General features: G+C 56.7%; 1 protein-coding gene across 9 annotated transcripts in view; it reads left to right on the top strand.

Moving 5' to 3' along the window:
* The first annotated feature begins 9,227 nt into the window (after positions 1-9,227).
* Positions 9,228-17,697, top strand: part of Adgrb2 (adhesion G protein-coupled receptor B2) — a 29,964-nt gene continuing 21,494 nt past the window's right edge. For 5 of the 9 annotated variants that reach the window (XM_038333685.1, XM_038333683.1, XM_038333684.1 and 2 more), the window contains exon 1: positions 9,237-10,035. In XM_038333685.1, the coding sequence (XP_038189613.1) occupies positions 9,237-10,035 (799 nt within the window). Of the gene's footprint in view, positions 10,036-17,697 lie in introns of all 9 variants that reach the window. The other 4 variants (XM_038333689.1, XM_038333688.1, XM_038333687.1 and 1 more) reach the window with 1 other exon arrangement.

Below are 17,697 nucleotides of genomic sequence, written 5' to 3'. Positions count from 1 at the left end.
ATTACTCCAAGTCCTCCTGGGCGGGCGGGCAGGCAGGCAGGCGGGCGGGCGGGTGGCATTATCACCAGAGTGAGTTTGGAAGGGCAGGGACTCCTGGAAAAGCAGGTGGCAGAAGCCCTGATATAGGGAGAGCCTTCCCAACATCTGTCCTAGTCCAGACAGCTTCTGTACAGCCCCTGAAAAGTCCTGCTGTTTTTTTACTCAGCTTTCCTAACTTCTTCCTGTGAACCCCAGGGGTATGGAATACCAACGACTCAACAGTTCCTCTTCGCATCCCACCATGTTTTTCCTAGGGCATGAGGTCAAGAAGCCAGAAGACTATGAAGGAACAGAGAAACAGATAACTAACACCCTGTCTATGTGGAGAGGCCCCTTCCATCACTCCTTACCCAGTTGAAGCTCTCAGAGCAGAGGAAGAGGGTGGCTTTGGAGATCCAGCTGCACCACATCTGTAAGAGACCTGCCTGTGTTTCTCTTGGTGCTAGGTCTCTGGCATGCAAATGATCATGAATATTCATAAAGAGGGAGGCAGACTCAGTGTAGGAGAGGAAGGGGCTGGAGCATACTTGTGGGCAGTAGGTGTCTTGATCACTTTCCCCCCTTTTGTCCACTTCCTCAAGGCTCCCAGCAACTCTGTTGCTTCTCCCAGGAGCTGAGTAGGGAAGGATCCCAGGATTCCCACTGTATCGGGTGGCTGTCAGTGCTTTGCAGATGGCCAGGACAGCCTGGTTCAGCTTTCACAGTGGCAGCTGAGCCTTCTAACTATGCCAGGGTATGTTTGAGGATGCCTGGCAAGATTCTGGGAGCTCTGCCTGCCAGTGCTAGGCCTAAGGCATTGGCCTCCTCAGAGCTCCCACAGGCATAGGGAAGGTGTAAGCCCAGACCCTCCCTGTTCCACATAGCCTCGTAAATTCCCTTAAGGTGACTGCTGAGATTCCTTCATCACCCCTTATTACCTCCTTCCATTAAAGTGGATAATGTCTCCCAATCAGTCACAACAAATGTCACCAGGACTGCTTCAAGGGGAGGGACAGAGGGAAGTTCTTTGCCTGTTTCTGGTAACTCCTCTGGGAAGTTCTCATCTTACTACAATCTGTAGGTGATAAAACTTGAGTGACCGGGGAAAGGCGAAGTTAGCAATGGACGGGCCAAGGACCACCTTGTTTTACAGACTGGCCCCCTGCACGTGTGCCAACCTTCCAAAGTATGTCCTGAAATCATTCCACCCTCATTGCAAAGCTGCCCCCTGCTGGCTTCTCTGTCCCGAGTCATCGGGTTAACCTACTTGTTTTGGCTGCTGTGGTGTGTCCCCAGTCGGCCCACCTTCCTGGTAGCAACAAGCCCAGGCCACAAACCTCCTGACCAGAGGCCCTGAGCCATGGACATCCCTCTGGGTACCGCCTGAGCTATGTGGGTTTAAGCCCCACCCAACTGTTCCTGGGCACAGAGCCAGGATGGGGTGGGTCTGTGCATCTCTGTGGCTTCTACATAAACAGATGCAACATGGGGGCGCCCCTGGCACAGAGAAAGGCACTTGTGGGAGAAGAGACTTGGGAAAACATGTAACATACTGCACACGTGTAGCATCCCCGTGCCTAGGGACATGCAACATCGCAGCAATTAACACCAGAGTATGCAGTAAACATGCCACACTGCAGGGTACATGTGTTATTTTTACATACGAGTTACCCACAGCGTTCTGCACACATGTAGCACCTGTGAGCTTCTACACATACAATATTCTTAAGGCACAAGGAAAGAGCAGCATGCATTCAGGACTGAGCGCATGTCAATGCACTATGCATATGTGCAGCATTTGCATGCACCCAGCCAGGCAATATTGCCGTGCACACGCAGGGCACCTGTATGCATATGCAAAGTTCAGTGCACGAGTGGCACCTGCATGCTCAGGGACAAGCAATATGCGCTGCATATTGGGGAGGGGGAGAAAATGCTTTAGCCTCCCCAGCTCGGGAGACCCTGGCTGCGCTAGACGCCACTGACTTGGGGTATCGCTGGAGGGGTATCGCGGTTAGGCTCACTCTGCGGTCCAGGCGGTCACGGGCAGGGCGGGGGCTTACCCCGGGCTTCTCCCGCGCCGGCGCCTGGGGCCCAGGGTGAGAAGGGGGAGGGCGCGCTTGGCTCGGCTGGCGCTGCTCCCCCTTTAACAGGAGGCGGCGCGCGTCGCCCCCGCCCCCCGCCCCTTCTCCCGCGGCTCCTCGCGCCCGGCCCGGCGCGCGCCCCCTCCCGGGCCCGGCCCGCGCAGGCGCCGCGTCCCGCCTCGGCCGTCATTCGGCCCGGCGCGCGCTGCGGGCAGCGGCCGGAGCGGCCGGAGGAATCCGGTTCGGTGGCAGCAGCGGCGCTGGGAGACAGAGAGGAGGATGCGGCACCGGCGATCAGAGCCTGGGGCTGCGGCCGCCGCCCGCGAATAGGAGGCGGCGCGCGGCGCGGGCGGTGCTCGGGGCGGGGAGCGGGGGGCGGCGCGGCGAGGAGGCGGCGGCGGCGGCAGGAGCCCGCGCCCGGCCCGGCGCCCGCCCGCCCGCCCGGTGCAGCTCCGCGGCGCCTGCTCTGCACCCGCCGCTCGGCGGAGCCGGAGCCTCGGGCCTCCGGCGCGGCTGCGGCGAGCTGCCCTGCGCCCGGCCCGGCCCCCGCCTTAGGGATGGCAAACTTGCGCCCCGCGGCCGCCTCCACCAGTGCCAGCCCCCGCTCCTGCTGCTGACGGCGCCCAGGTGAGTGCTCGGCCCCAGACCCCAGCCGGCCCCGCACCGAGCCCTCGCGCGCGGTCCCGAGTTTCCGCACCAGCCCGCACTCGGGGTGCTCCGCTTGCCCATCTCTGCTCAATTCTCCGGCCCGAACTGAGTCTGTCCAGAGCTCACTCAACCCCTGTCTTAGAAGGGACTCCCAAGCCCTGGGCGGAAGCCCCCTTAGTCTCCCGCGAGCCCCTTTGCTGCCCCCTCCCCCAGCCTGGACCGACCCCTTGCCGTCTATGTCAAAGTCCCCCACCTTTAGAATCCTGACCCAGTCTGACACACCGCTGTCGCGAGTCTTGCCCTGTGTCGGCCAAGATCCCGGCAGTGCGCCCCCGGTCTTAATTCGAGCCCCTCTCCAACCTGCAGCTCGGCTGTCCCCCCTCCCCCATCTCTCCTCGTCTGGCCGCCGGACTCTGGACCTCTCTTTCACTCTGCCCCTAGTCGTTCCGGTCCCCAACCATGTCTGTTACTGCCCTCCCCCGCGCCTGCACGGCGACCATGCTTCCCCTCTATTTCTGCCCCGAGTACCCCTTCCCCCATATCTGCCCAGAGTCCCGCCTTCCCTTTCCAATCTCTGCTGCAAGTCCCCTCCCCCTCAGCCTGGAATTGGGGCCGTGTCCCCCTTGCTCCTCCAAGATCCTTTCCTCAGGCCGAGGTCTCCATCGGACCCTCGGCAGACTCCCGCGTTTGTCTTTGGCCGGAACCCCCGCCCCCCCCATCCCTATCCTCCCACCACCGGTCTTAGAGTCAGGCACCAGACGCACTCTTCTGCAACCCTGGGGGCTGTCATGATTTGGGGGACTGTAGGCTGCGAAGTTGGCGACCACTCCTGCAGTCGGCTTGGTCCGAGGGCACAGCCGCGGGAAATCCTCCGCGCCACGGCTAGTGCAGAACCGGCGACCAGTCTGTTGCCCGCGGGGGGGAGGGGCGCCCGGGCCGAGAGATGCCGCCTGCCTGCCCGCCTTGCCAGCTGCCTGCCCGGCCCCTGGGCGTCCTCTGGCGCCCCCTGCCCGCAGCCCGGGACCCACCGCCCCTTCTCGCGCGGACAACCCTGGGTTTCCGCAACCCAAGCGTTAGGTGTCTGCGGGACTGACGCTGGGAAGTCCCTGGGGAGATGAGGTTGGTGGGCGAGGCCAGGTACCCAAACCCTGGTTGTACGGTTACGTGCTTTGGGGATGGAGAAGGATGGTGTTGGATGGAGGGCTCATCCCAGCGGCAGGTCAAGAGCCATTTGAGCACCAGGCACATCTGGACTAGCCCCGGTTTTTGGAATGCTTTGGTTGCTTCTTGGGCTTGAGTGGATGTCCTTAGGGAGCTTCTGTCTACCCCATCACATTCCTCACAAGATAGGGGCAAAGGTAGGCTCTATCTGTCTTGGACGTGAGGAGGCTGTGAACAAATCGACCTGACTCAGGACAGAGCAGGCGCTTGGAGAGTGGGGGTCAGCATGGACACCGCACTGGGAATGCCCTGGTGATGCTGGGGAGATGAGGGACCAAGACTGACAGGCAATCTTCCTCTCCTCCCTTCTGCCTCCTCACTCCCCCATTCTGTCCTCTCCCCCATCTTTCTTCAGGAAGGGATGGGTCTCGTTTAGGGTGTGTGTCAGTGGCAGGCATTTCTGTAACACAAAGGGAGGGTCTAGTTAGTCTTTGCTCTCCTTCCGCCTAGCCCCCAGCTATTGAAGGTAAGTAGCTGACACTAAGTTTTTGATCAGGTGATCTGGGTTCAAAACCTGTGTTACCTGGACAAGCTCCCTAACCTTTCTGAGCCTCAGTTGATCCTCTATAAAATGGGTCAGTGACCACTGCCCCCTATAGTTGCTGGGGAATGAAATCAGATTGTACCATGGAGTGCCTATCAATACTCGATAATGATGTCTTGTGCGGTTTGCCTTCAAAGCCAAGGTCAGGTCCCTCGCCACTACTAATCCCAAGGAGGAACACGTAACAGTTGTACCTCCTTCACCTTCAGAATAATAAAGACAGAAAATACCTTCTTCCCTCTAACCCCCTAAGGGTCTAGGAAGCTTATGACTGCTAGATTCCCCCACTTCCCCTCTGGCTCTGCAACCTCGGGATCCTCCCTGGTCATAGGGGCAGCAATGAAGACCAAGCCAAGGGCTCTGAGGTCTAGATTCCAGTATAGAGGCTAAGAAAGTAGACTCAGTATACCGATGAGACAAGGCGCTCAGAGGTAGGCAGTTCGTTAGAGGTGGCCCATATGGAAAACCAACCACTCTGAGATACAGAACCCTTCCTTCTTCCCAACCCTTGGAGATCAGACATCGCCAGGAACTTTCTAGGGTAGTTAGCGCTGCAGGTCAGAGTTAGGGGCCACCTGGCCTGTGAGCCATGGAGTTTGGAGAAGCCTAGAGCTGACGCGAGTGCTTCAGTAGGAGGAGGAAAGAGACGCGAACCCGTGGCGTTGTGGTTGGTTATTCATCTTCTGGTGGTGTGGCCGGACCTGGGTTCCATCGGGGAGTGGCAACCTCCGAGCTATCCTCCCGCCGGGGCAGCCCTGACTACCGGGGAACAAAAGCTTTCGGTTCCTGTAGCAACCGCTCCAGCTGCTGCAAAGTTCCGGGGAGGCGGGCGGAGGGCGGCTGAGTCACCGCCCCCTCCCTTGCCACCCGCGCGCCCCCGCCCCCGGGGGCCGCCCCTGGTCCCCGTCTGCGCGGCTAGCCTTTCCCTCGGTGTGTGCGTCTGGCCTCCTGAGCGTCCCTCTCTGCCTTCGTTCTGGGATTGGCCTCACCCCGGGTCGCTCGCTCCCTCGGTCCCGCCCCCTGGCTCGAGAGGCAGGATGGAGGGTGAACGCCTCCTTGGGTGCCAGCGGAGAGGGGTCCCCGAGCACCCTACCTCCAGCTGGGAACACGGGCGGGAAGACCCGGAGGCCCCGTGGCAGGCATCCGTGAGGCTGAGGATGAGTGACGGGCGCGCGAATTGGAGCTGCCAGGTGGATAAACGCGACGGATGTGCTCGTCGCTGTGCCCCCTCCCCCGCACTTCGCCCCTCCCCCACCCTGGGCCAGAGCGCTCGAGTCTCCTCATCCAGTGTTCGAGTTCACAGCTAGTCCCTGGTAGACAAGAGTCGATCTGATCCCGGGGACCCCTAACAGCCGGCCCAGAGGTGCCCCACCCCCTGCTGATCTTCACCCTCAGGCATCTTAACCCTTGGGTTCCTTTTTGGTACAGATGGAAGCCCGAGGCTGGGCAGACCTGTGGGGTCTTTGAGGATCCCCATTCTCTCCTGAACCTAGGCAGAGAGGAACTCATGGGAATTCTTGGGGCGCTTAACTGAGAAATGGATCCCCTAGACTGAAACTACTCCAGGCTGTTCCTCTCCCATCTCAGCCCAGAAAGGTCTTGAAGCCTTTTGACCCTCACCACCAGCCTTTTCTGACCCAGGAAGTTCTGCCTTAGAGCAAACCTTGGCCTCTGCTTCCTAGCTTGTACCTTGGAAGGGTCTGTGGTCTTCCTGGCTTTGAGGTGACAGTGTCACTCTTGGCTTCCCCTGGCTTAAGGCCTTGGACTTTAGGTGAGAGGATTATCAGCATGGTCCTAAGAGACTAGGAACAGAACTCATTAGGCCGGGTCAGGCAGTGTGTTGGAGAGGCTAAAGGAGAAGGCATGCGTCATTCCGGGATAGTGATGACACTCTATTCCCCAGAGAGGGAAACTGAGGCCCAGGTAGTTATGCATGGCTAATAATCACTGGCTGCTTGGGAGGCTGGGATCCTTTCCAGACTTCTGCCTGGGAGCAGGCTCTGGGTCAGTGCTCATAGGAGGACCGGTCACATCTGCACACTTCAAGATCTTGAATAAGGTCATGGCTGTGACCCAGCTTCAGTTGAGTCTGTCCCTTAATGTGAAGGGTAGAGATGTAAGACGCTTGCCCCTCATCCTCTGTCTCACGGTGAGGTAGGAGCTATGGAGCAGTGAAGGCCATGCCCTGAGGGCAGGGGAGAATCCTGGGGTGGGTTTGAAGAGACTGAGTGGACGTGGGGATTGGCCAGTATGTACAGGTGGCTTCCTTCTGGAGGAGCCAGACCTTGGCAGGGACCAGTTTAGTGTTTCCTGATGAACTGGGAGCAGCAGAGGTCCAGGAGTTGGGACCCGGGCTCTGTGATTCCCCAGCACAGGGAAGGGGCTATGGGCGGTCCTGCTCAATACCTAGTTGTCATATACCATGTCAGGGCCAACCACCTGTGTGTGTCCACATGTGGGAATAGACACATCTTTGTATGTATGCAGTGGTCTGACTTCACTGTGTGCGTGGTGTGTGCACCTTTGTGTACATACGAGGTCACATGTTGAGCTTGCCACATACCTGCATGCATGTGTGTCTTCATGTGGAGAACACTGTAAATGCTTATCTGCACACACGTCTGTGCATGCGTGCTTTTGTGTATGTATGTGTCTCTGGGCCCAAGTCTGTTGAAGCCCAGGTCTGTTGAGGTATATATGGGGAAGAGGTTCCCTGCCTTGCTCTAGGTGGGGGAGGGGAAGCCAGTTATAATGAGCCCCCACCTCCCCTCTGCTGAGCTGTAGCCATGGCCTGAATTTTGCAGCCTGCTTAAAAATAATTGGGGGCAGCGGGGGGGATTGGATGTCACTCATCATCAGCCTCTAGCTTCGCCGGTTGCCACAGCAGCCTGGGTGGGCTGCACAGTTTGGGACAGGCATGATTGTAGTGGGGAAGGCCAGGCCTCCAGTGCCCCTTTTCAGCTCTGCAGAGGAAGGTAGGGTAGAGACGGGAGCCTCTTCTGGCTTCTGCTGGTCTTTGGAGGAGGGTGAGGCTGCTCCTCTTCAATGAGTGAGCCTTTCCAGAATGGTTGGGGAAGGACAGGTGCCTGTCTCTGACTGGGGTTTGGGCTTGGCTCAGTGGTGCCCCATGCGGGGAAAGTCGCGTCCAGAGCTCTGTGCATGCTGCAGCAGGATTGGAGTACTGGGGCTCTAATTTCTGTTCCTTGCTCCTGAGACTGTTTAGAACAGTCCTGGGGAAAGTTGTCCCCAGGGAGCAGCTGTGTCTTAGAAAACCCAGCCACACCTGTGAATTGTCCTATGGTTGTGATTTGAATTCCCAGAAGGAATCACTTGTCCATTTGTCCTGAATCCCAAGCAATAAGCTAAGGGAAGGCACAAGAAGCTCCGGTGGGCTTGGGGGTGGGGAGCCGAGGTCCTGGATTCCAGTCCTAACTAGTCCACCTTCTTGTGATCTTGAACAGGTGGCCTTATCTTTTCTCTAACGTGGAAGCTCCGGACTAGATGGGTCCATGCTGACCTGTGGGCTGTGTGGCGGCAGGGAGGTGGAGGAGGGAGTCTGTGTGGTTGCTTTAGAATTGGACAGAAGTAAGGCTAATCTAGATTTGTGCCTGTCTTGCATTTTTTGGGAATTGGGGTAGAATCTGGGTGGGAGTGGCCCGTGGTTCTGCCCTGGTCTGACGGTGGGAAGGTGGTTCCTGCCTTTTAGCCTTAGTGTCCTGCAGGGTGCACCTTGGGTCCTGTGTGTTCTCTGCTTGCCTGGAGTGCATTCACACTTGCTGGGAGATCAGCTGAGCATAATAGCACTTTGACAGAAGGAAGCCAACAGACTGGCCTTCCCTCTTAAGGGCCTAGAGATGAGCCTCAAGGAGAGCACGCAGGCCCTTTGCCAGGCCCAGGAAGCCAATCCTGTGGAGAAGGTGGGAAGAGGGGGTGATGATGGGAATTACTGTGCCCATTTTGTAGATTAGGAAACTGAGGTTCATGAGACTCACCCAGCCGGCAAGTGGCTGGCTGAGCTGGACTGATGCCGGGTGTCTCTCTCCTCTCCTCGTTCCCACAGCAGCAGTACCCATGACATCCACACTGGCAATAGCCTCTATTCCTCAGGTATGGCTGGGTTCGGCACAGTTCCTGGCACCTGGCAGTCACTCCACCCCTTCCTCTCTTGCTCAGTGAAGGGAATGAGTGAGAACATTGTTCCGGGAATAACCTTGAATCGCGCTGATTTATAAAAAAGCAAATGGTTGTCAAACATCACCACATTGACTGCCGGGTTACACACGGCACTCCGCACAGCTGATCACGACACACCGACTGAGAGCGGCAGCTCTGGAGGATAAAGGGGTGGCAGGGCTGGCTGAATGGGGATGTCAGGTCCAGACGCCCCTGGCTGGTGGGCTGCGTGGTGGGGGGGTAGTGATAACTACGGCTCTTACGATTCCAGCTCCCCCTTGAAATATTCCCTAAGTTATTTCATATTGCCCTTGTAGGGTAGATGAGATAGGCAATTTTGTAGGATCCATGAGATAAGTACAGCCATTTTACAGGCAGAAAAACCAAGGCACAGAGAGGTCATCTGCCTGGTCTAAGGTCATACAGATAGACCATCCTCCCCTCCCCCGCCCACTCCTTGTGATTGCACTCTGGTGCCTCAGAGCTCTTGCTGACTGACCCTGGGCTCCGCTGATCTCTGTTTTTTTCCACAGGGCAAGGGACATAGGATGACCCCAGCCTGTCCCCTCTTACTGTCTGTGATTCTGTCCCTGCGCCTGGCCACGGCCTTCGACCCTGCCCCCAGTGCCTGCTCCGCCCTGGCCTCGGGCGTGCTCTACGGGGCCTTCTCGCTGCAGGACCTCTTTCCTACCATCGCCTCGGGCTGCTCCTGGACCCTGGAGAACCCCGACCCCACCAAGTACTCCCTCTACCTGCGCTTCAACCGACAGGAGCAGGTGTGCACCCACTTTGCCCCCCGCCTGCTGCCCCTGGACCACTACCTGGTCAACTTTACCTGCCTGCGGCCTGGTCCCGAGGACGCGGCAGCCCAGGCGGAATCAGAGGTGGGGCGGCCAGAGGAGGAGGAGGAGGCAGCGTCGGGGCTGGAGCTGTGTGGTGGCTCAGGCCCCTTTACCTTCCTGCACTTCGACAAGAACTTCGTGCAGCTGTGCCTGTCGGCTGAGCCCTCCGAGGCCCCACGGCTGCTGGCGCCCGCTGCCCTAGCCTTCCGCTTTGTGGAGGTTTTGCTTATCAACAACAACAATTCCAGCCAGTTCACCTGTGGCGTGCTCTGCCGCTGGAGTGAGGAGTGTGGCCGCGCTGCAGGCAGGGCTTGTGGCTTTGCTCAGCCAGGGTGCAGCTGCCCTGGGGAGGCTGGGGCCAGCCCCGCCACCACCACACCTCCAGGGCCTCCAGCTGCCCACACCTTATCCAATGCCCTGGTGCCTGGGGGCCCGGCCCCACCTGCGGAGGCTGATTTGCACTCGGGGAGCAGCAATGACCTGTTCACCACCGAGATGAGATATGGTGAGTCTGGGCCTGGTCTGAGGGGGTGGGGCATCGAGGGGACCAACAATGTCTGCGGGTGTCCATCCTGGCCAGTCCCGGCCATTTGCAGAGGACGTCACCTCTGTGCTCAGCCTTGTCCAGATGTAAAGGTCATCGAAAATCAGATTTTACCTGAGCGGGATGCAGATGAACTGGTGCCGGATGGTGCAGATAGATAGCTGGCCAGGGGAGCTTCCTGAAGAGGAGGGTGCTGCAGCACAGACCGTAGAACAGGTGACAGGCGTAGCAGTGCTGAGGGCATCCCGGGCAGATGGAGCCCCATACTGGAGTGGCTGTGGCAGACCCTGGCACTGTGTTGACAAATCTGCCTGGAGGCTGGAGTAGGCAGGGAGCAGAAACACGTTCCTGCCCACATGGGTCAATGATTTTTGGCAGCACCCCAGGGTCAGGGCGGAAGGAGGTGAGGGAGAGTGTGTCTGGGTGAAGAGGCCCAAGCTCTGAGATGCCTCGGAGGGCTGGACTGGCTCAACTCCCAGTGTCCCATCTCCCCCACTGGGCCCATGTCTTCTGGGACCAAGGCCGCCAGCTGCTGGCGCTTCTTGCTGACTGGGCAAAAGCTCTTGGAGTCCTGTCGCCTGCCTGCTCCCACACCCACCCCAGCTTCACAGCCATGGCCACCTCCCACTGCCCTGCTTCCTACAGCTTCTAGTCCCAGCTCCCCTTGCCCGCTGGACCTTCTATACCTGGTGACCAGTTCCGAGCCAAGGACTGACTTAGAGGTCAGCGGGGAGCAGGCCCCAGAGCTAGGTGGATGGAAGAGAGGTGGATCTGGAGCTGGTCTGTGTGTTGGGAGGCCCTTTGCCTCTCTGGACCTCAGTTTCCCCAAATGTTGGCCTACCCTGGAGAGGATGGAGGATGCATCTAGGTTTCATTGAATGGGAGGAAGGGGCTCATGTGAGGCCAGTGGAGGGATCAGCAGAGGGATCCCTTCCTGTATCCCTGCTTTGGGGAGTAGAGCCCAGGCGCTGGACACTGTCTTTGACCATTAGCATTGTTAACAAAGGCATTGGCTTCTTTGTAAAACTGGGAGGTGTCTCTGAATTAGTTAGAAAGGGAGCTATAACAATGGCTTCTCCTAGTGCTTTGCAAGGGGACTTTCTCGGCCTCCCCCATGAAACATCTGGCCATCATGCCCACATGGGCATTGTGAGCACCTAGTGGCCTGGCCAGTTTGGCCTCTAACAGCGGTCGATGAAGCCATCCATGTGACAGCCAGGCCGTGGGCAGGTTATGGGCCCTGGAGGCTGGCCTGGGATTTAGTGCCTGCAGGAAGAAATTGAATTTTGCTTCTTTTGTCGAACATCAGCGGAGAGCGCCAGGCGTATATCAGGAGGTTTATGACTCTTCCTGCGTCGTCACCACTGCTGTCACTGTGGCCTCCCCCATTCTGCTCAGCTGAGGGCAAGTTCTTTTGTGTGGCTTTCGCTGTGGCCCCTCGGCCCAGTAGTTTGGAGTGGACGGGGCAAGGCTTTGCCCTCCTGGATGGGCACTGGCTGGGCAGGCTGCCATGTGGAGCCCAGAGCCAGGAGCAGCCAGCTGGGCTTGGTTGAAGCCGGAAGCAGGATCTGGTTGGTAGCGAGAGCATCTTCAGGAGTCAAAGAGGGCTGATGACTGGAAGTGCACCATCAACAGAGCCCCTGCGAGGACCCTTGAGTTCGCGCTGGATGGAGGTTGGATGGCCGGTTGTTCTTGAGGCTCTTGGAGCAGAGACCCCCGAGCTGAAGGTTCTGGCTGTTTTCGGACCTTGCCTCTGCTCTGCCCCTTGCCCCATTTGGCGCCTGTTCAGGTGGTAGTTGCTCTGTGGGGAGCTGGCATGGGGAATACAGCATCAGCTGACATAAGTGGGCTGAACTTGCCCAGCATACTGGTACCCAGAGCTGGCTGGCTCAGCCCCTTCCTCTCCCCAAAGCAGGCAGGAGGCTCTTCTGCTCTGCCACCTCCTCCCTCCTGCCCAACCTTTCTGACATGAGACATGGTGGGCACACGACTCAGTTCATTTCACGTGCCTGGGTGTGTCTGCTGGTCAGAGGCGTTGTCAGGGCCCAGAGCACACTGCTCTTCTCACTGAGACCTTGGGCCTCCTCCACACCATCCTCTATGCCACACCCTAGAATGCAGAATAGGCTGGCACAAGGAGATGCCAGACAGAGAGCAAGGTTTGTGGATGGTGAACAGGAAGAGACCCTCTGCCAGGAACTGGGATAGGGAAGGAAGCTGGGTTCCCCCTCTTTAGGACACCCTTGAGAGGAGTCAGCAGAAGACAAAGCAGGATGGACCTAGGGCTGGACCAGACGATGAGGAGGTTAGGGGATGAGGAGGTTAGGGGCCATGGGGTGCCTTGGCCGGCCTCAGAGCCGAGTGCGTTTGACAAGAGGGTACAGGCGCCTGTTAATTTCACGCAAACTGCCTTTGATAGATCTCTTGTTATTTTTGGTGAGTTGAGCCATAAATTTGTGCCATCTTGCTGCCGCAATCTGTTAAGTGTGGGGAGAGGAAGAAAGAGAAGGCAGGCAGGAAGGAGCTCTCAGAAGGCTGGCGTAGAGGCTGGCTGAGGCCGGAGCTGGGAGGCAAGTCACAGAAGTGGTGCCCACTGCAGGGCCCAGCTGCTGAAGATGGGTCGCGCTCCCACCCACTAATCCTCTGGGGCTAGGGAACACTTGTACACAGGGGTGGCTGGAAGAGCCCCCCCCCGCTCCTCCCCCCATGCAACTACTTCCCTCCTCTGCTGCACAACTGGCTTCCCTCAGGACACTTTCCCTCCTGGGCCAGATGTTCCCAGCCCACTCTCCCCATCATCTACACTGTTTCTGAGGCATAACCTCTGGGGACACTGTGGACTCCTTGGGGGGCAAGGGTAGCCTCAGATCCCTCCCTGCCTCTGCCAGTGTGCTACTTGAGCAAGTTGCTGGTCTTCTTAGAATTCTCAGACACCTCATATCTCTGTGTGTCACCTTCCCAGTCTAGAGCCCGAGCCTCCAGCTCCGCCCAAGCACCCCTTCCCAGTGTTTGAACCCTCTGTTGGGCACAGCTATCCACTCTTTCCAGCCCTCCCTCCATTCCTTGCCTGCCTACTCACTGACACCCCTCATTGTCCTTAGAGTCCCTATTTTCTACTCCCTACCTCTGCTTGGACTGTCCCCCACCCTGGGATACCTTTCACCCTTGGTGACCAGATCTCTCCCATGCTGCTAAGCCTCATGTCTGAGTTACTGCCCTGTGGGTGCTGGAGAGACCACTGACCTGCCCCACCCAGTGCTGGGAGTGAGGACTCAAGTTCAGGTCTTCTGTGTTGGCCATTCTGTTCTAGTGGCGGGAAATGGGGCTTCACCTGCTTCCTTGCAGCTCCTATAGTGAGGAGGCAGGTCCTCTTCGTAGAGCAGGAAAGACGGAGCCCATGGCATTTCCTGGGGGTCCTGTCAGTGCATCCCAGAATTTTCAGGCCTTTCAGCACAGCCTGCCAATTCCCCATACACATCACTGTGTCTTTTTTGTGTTGTTTTTTCAAGACAGAGTTTCTCTGTGTAACAGCCCTGGCTCTGTGTAACTTGCTCTGTAGACCAGGCTGGCCTCAAACTCACAGAGATCCGCTTGCCTCTGCTCCCAAGTGCTGGGATTAAAGGCGCGCGCCACCACCGCCCAGCCCTCATCACTGTGTCCTTATCTGTGGACTTCCTGCAGAACTGGGTCCGGCTCTGAGTGAGATCAGAGGAGAGTGGGGTGCACCCTGTGTACTCCCGTGTCGCAGGGTAGCTGCTGGTACACGGTGACAGTCGAGGCCACAGGCTGAAGTCGCCCTGTCCTGACATGGACAAGTGACTTCACTGCTGCTTTGTCGCCTGTGCAGTGAGGACAGATCTGTGCCCTGTAGTGCTTGGTGTGGCACCTGGCTATGTTAAGCTTCTCCCCTCCTAATGTCACAAGTTCACGGACTAGGCGTGTCCTAAAGAAAGAGGTTTATTTTGGCTCATGATTCTGTTCCAAGGTCAAGGGCCTGTGTCTGGTGATGGTGACCTTGCCGGCAAAGTTCCTAGGTGGTATATAGAATCTTTCACGTGCTATCACATGGCAAGGGAGGGACCATGTGTGCCTGTGCCTCCTCTCTCTAAATTCTTCTTTTAAAAAGACAGGGTCTCTCTGTGTGGCCCTGGCAGGGGTGAACTTGTTATATAGTCCAGACTGGCCTCTAATTAACAAAGATCTGCCTGCTTCTGCCTCCAGAGAGCCGAGATTAGAAGTGTGCACCACTGTACCTGACATCTCTCATTGCTTAGGAAGCTACCAAGACTAACCCCAGTGACCTTCCCAAACTTTCTTCTTAATACTTGATTCAAGTTAAGTTTGTGCTCTTTTTTTTATTCTAAATTTAAAGACGGAGTCTCACGTATCCCAGACTGGCCTCAACCTTACTGTATAGTTGAGCAGGACCTTGAACCCAATCCTCCTGCCTCTGTCTCCTGAGCCTTGGGATTACCATGTCTAGTTTTATGCAGTACTGGGGATGGAAGCCAGGGCTTTGTCATGCTAGGAAAGTCCTCTCCCAGTTGAGTTCCATCCCCACATCCCTGTTTTGTCCTTGAAACAGGATCTCACGTAGTCCAGGTTGGCCTTAAACTCACAGTGTAGCTGGGGATGACCTTGAATTTACAGTCCTTCTGCCTCCATCTTCCTTCTGCTGGGATTACAAGCCTGTGCCATCACGCCTGGATCTGAATGTCCACCTCTTTATACCTCACAATGGGGAATAAATTTCTATACATGAACCCTTGGGACACACACTAAACCACAGTGCTGGCTAATACAGTTGCCGTGTTATAATTTAGTGTTCTGGATGTCACAGAAGGTGGGGAGGGAGAGTGGAGGATCAAACTATGAGGGAGTGGGAAGTCGGAAGAGGTGACTCTGAGGTGGGTTTTGAGGGGTGAATAGGAATTCACTAGCCTGTGAAATTTCTTCTTAAATTGAATTGCCTTTTAAATTTAATATATTAAAAAGAGATTTCATATCGTAAATGGAAAGAGTTATCACTTATCTGAAAGAGAAGATAACAAAAGCAACAAGCACTGCGAAAACAAAGCGGCAGTATTAAATTCTAGCCTTCCGTGTTCCTGCTTCCTCGTTTGTTAGAAAGAGAAATTAGCACTGGCTGGATACGTGTGAAAGTCTGGGGCTCACGAGACTTTATCCTTAGTGCAGTTGGAAGGGCATCTGGCATCACTGGGAGGAGTTGTGCCCTTCAGGAAGACAACAGGCGCTGACAGGATTGTCCCAACAAGTCAGCCAGTTGTCCTAGAAGAGACCTAGAGGTAAAGGGACATTTCCCCTGTCCACAAGGCCCCAGCCACCGCAGGCATCCTGTTGGCACATTGTGAAAGCCTCTGGAAGGGCCTTGTTAGCCGAGAGAACAGCCTGCACAAGGGCGGAAGTGTGAACTAGCAAATGGAGGAAGAAGCTATAAGGAGCAGAGCTGCTGGCTGTGAAGGGAGCCGGGGCCAGGACTCTGACTGCCGTCCCAAGCCATCCCAAGCAAGACACGCCTTGTTTGGAGACCTCATCCTGATGCTTAGTGGCTTGGAGGCAGCAAGAAACGGGGCATTGTGGAGGAGGCGGTCCGAGTCAGCTGTGGTCCTGGCTCTCTAGGAGGATGTGACCACATGGGGAAGCAGCAGGTATCCAGCTCAGGTGGAAGGCTGGGTTCATGGGTTCATAGGAAGTAGGATTCCTTAAGGGGGCCTGGTATCCTGGTAGGTACCTGGCTTCATAGGGAGACCCAGTTACACTGGGCTGCAGAAAAGAGCCTAGGGTTTTCAAAAGCCACCTCCCTCTCTGCATCCCTGGAGCCAGGAAGGCACAGAAGGACACAGCAGGGGGCTGGCTAGCTGGTCCCACTAAGGCTCTGGGGCCAGTGTGAGGGAAGGGTGCTGAGAGCCCAGGAGAGGACTTGCTTTGGAAGTCACAGCCTTCTCTCCAAGAAAACGGTGGTTGCTGTGGTTGCCTTTAACACATTTGTAACGTAGAGGTCTTGGGTGCCAAACCATGTGGACTGGGGAGCACAGCGTAGCAGGTGTCGGCAGTTGTAGCTCAGTGAACTCAGGGACAGAGAGCCTGTGGATCCTGCTTACAGAGTCAAGGTGAGCAGAGGGTAACCCCTGGTGGCTGGGGTGGAGGGACCCCCAGGACCATATGGCCTGTGCTTACTGGAGGGTTTCCTTGGACTTGGCTGCTTTGAGTCCAGGCCTTCCGTGCCAGAAGGCACCAAGGACTGGGACTTCGGTGTCATGGGAGCTGTGGGTACAGAGGACTGACGGCTAATGTAAGATGATCTAAGAACCAGGCCACAGAAAGGGGTCAGCACACCCAAATTCCTGTGTAGCGAGTCTGGGAAGAGGCCACATTTACTATGTACTTGGCAGATGGATGAAGGGAAGGGTGTTTGACAGGAAAGGAACAGAAGCATTCAAAGGAGAATGTATTTGTGTGATTGAACATTGGGGTACAGTGCCCCCTTTTTATTGTGTGCGAGACAGTCCATATCTCTAATCCTCTCTCTGACATGGTAGGCGTTATCCTTAACTTCCAGCTGAAGAATCCCAAGCTCAGAGAGATCAGGTTTCTTGGCCGAGAGCATACAGCAAGACCAAGGCAAGGCTGCAAGTCCCACATCTGCCTGTTCAGCTCCTTCTCATTGGTCCAGGAGGTCTTGCGTGTGCTGGACTATCTGGTGGGAAGGTGGGAAGAGGACTGGACAGGCCAACAGGAGCCAGAGGTTTATAGTGGGGAGCTACTGAAGGCCCCTTCAGAAGGGGAATCATGTGGCTGGAACTGGATCCCAGTGTCACTGGAAGCCACAGAGGAGAGCTAGCCCTGATGGTGGCAGGGAGTGGTGTTTCGGGGAGGGGCTGAGCATGTGCAGGTGAGAACCTGGTGAGTCTCCATGGGCATTAGGCAGGAAAACCCGAGAAGGTTCTGGCGAACCTTCATCCTGGCAGAGCGGTGCAGCTCTGGAGAGGAAATCCGCGTCAGGCAGGCCTGGCTGTGAGCCCGGCTCACCTCTCTCCCCTGGGAACCTCATTTCTTATGAGGGAAGTGGGTGAACTGACCCCAAGGGGACTGAGTGGAGTACTGGGGAGTACCTGGTGATGGGTACCTGGAACTATTTAGTACATGATATTTTAGGGCTGGGGAGATGGCTCAGTGGCTGAAGTGTTTGCCTCGCAAGCCCGAAGAACTGAGTTTGGATCCCCAGACCTGTATAAAAGCCAGGCATGGTAGTACACGTTTGTAATCCCTGTGATCTTTGCAACAAAGCAAGAGGTGGGATGGAAGATTTCAGAAGCTTGCTGGCCAGCTAGCCTGGCACATCCGGTGGTGAGCATCAAGTGATCCCGTCTTAAATGAGCTGGAAGGTGAGGCCTAACACTTGTAGCTGTCTTCTGACCTCCATGTGTGGGCTGTGACATGCACAAACCCGCGCTCACACATGCCAACATATATACATACTTACATAGACACATATCACACAGGTGGGACACTGGGGAATCATGGGGGCACTCACTCCCTTCTTGGGTCCTCTTTGTCCTCTTGGAAATTGCCTGCCTCAGCCTCACGGTAAGCCTACCGTGT

The sequence above is a fragment of the Arvicola amphibius genome, chromosome 6 (genome assembly GCF_903992535.2).
Source record: "Arvicola amphibius chromosome 6, mArvAmp1.2, whole genome shotgun sequence".
NCBI lineage: Eukaryota > Metazoa > Chordata > Mammalia > Rodentia > Cricetidae > Arvicola > Arvicola amphibius.
The sequence above is the reverse complement of the archived record's forward strand: the minus strand, read 5'-3'. Positions and strand labels throughout refer to the sequence as shown.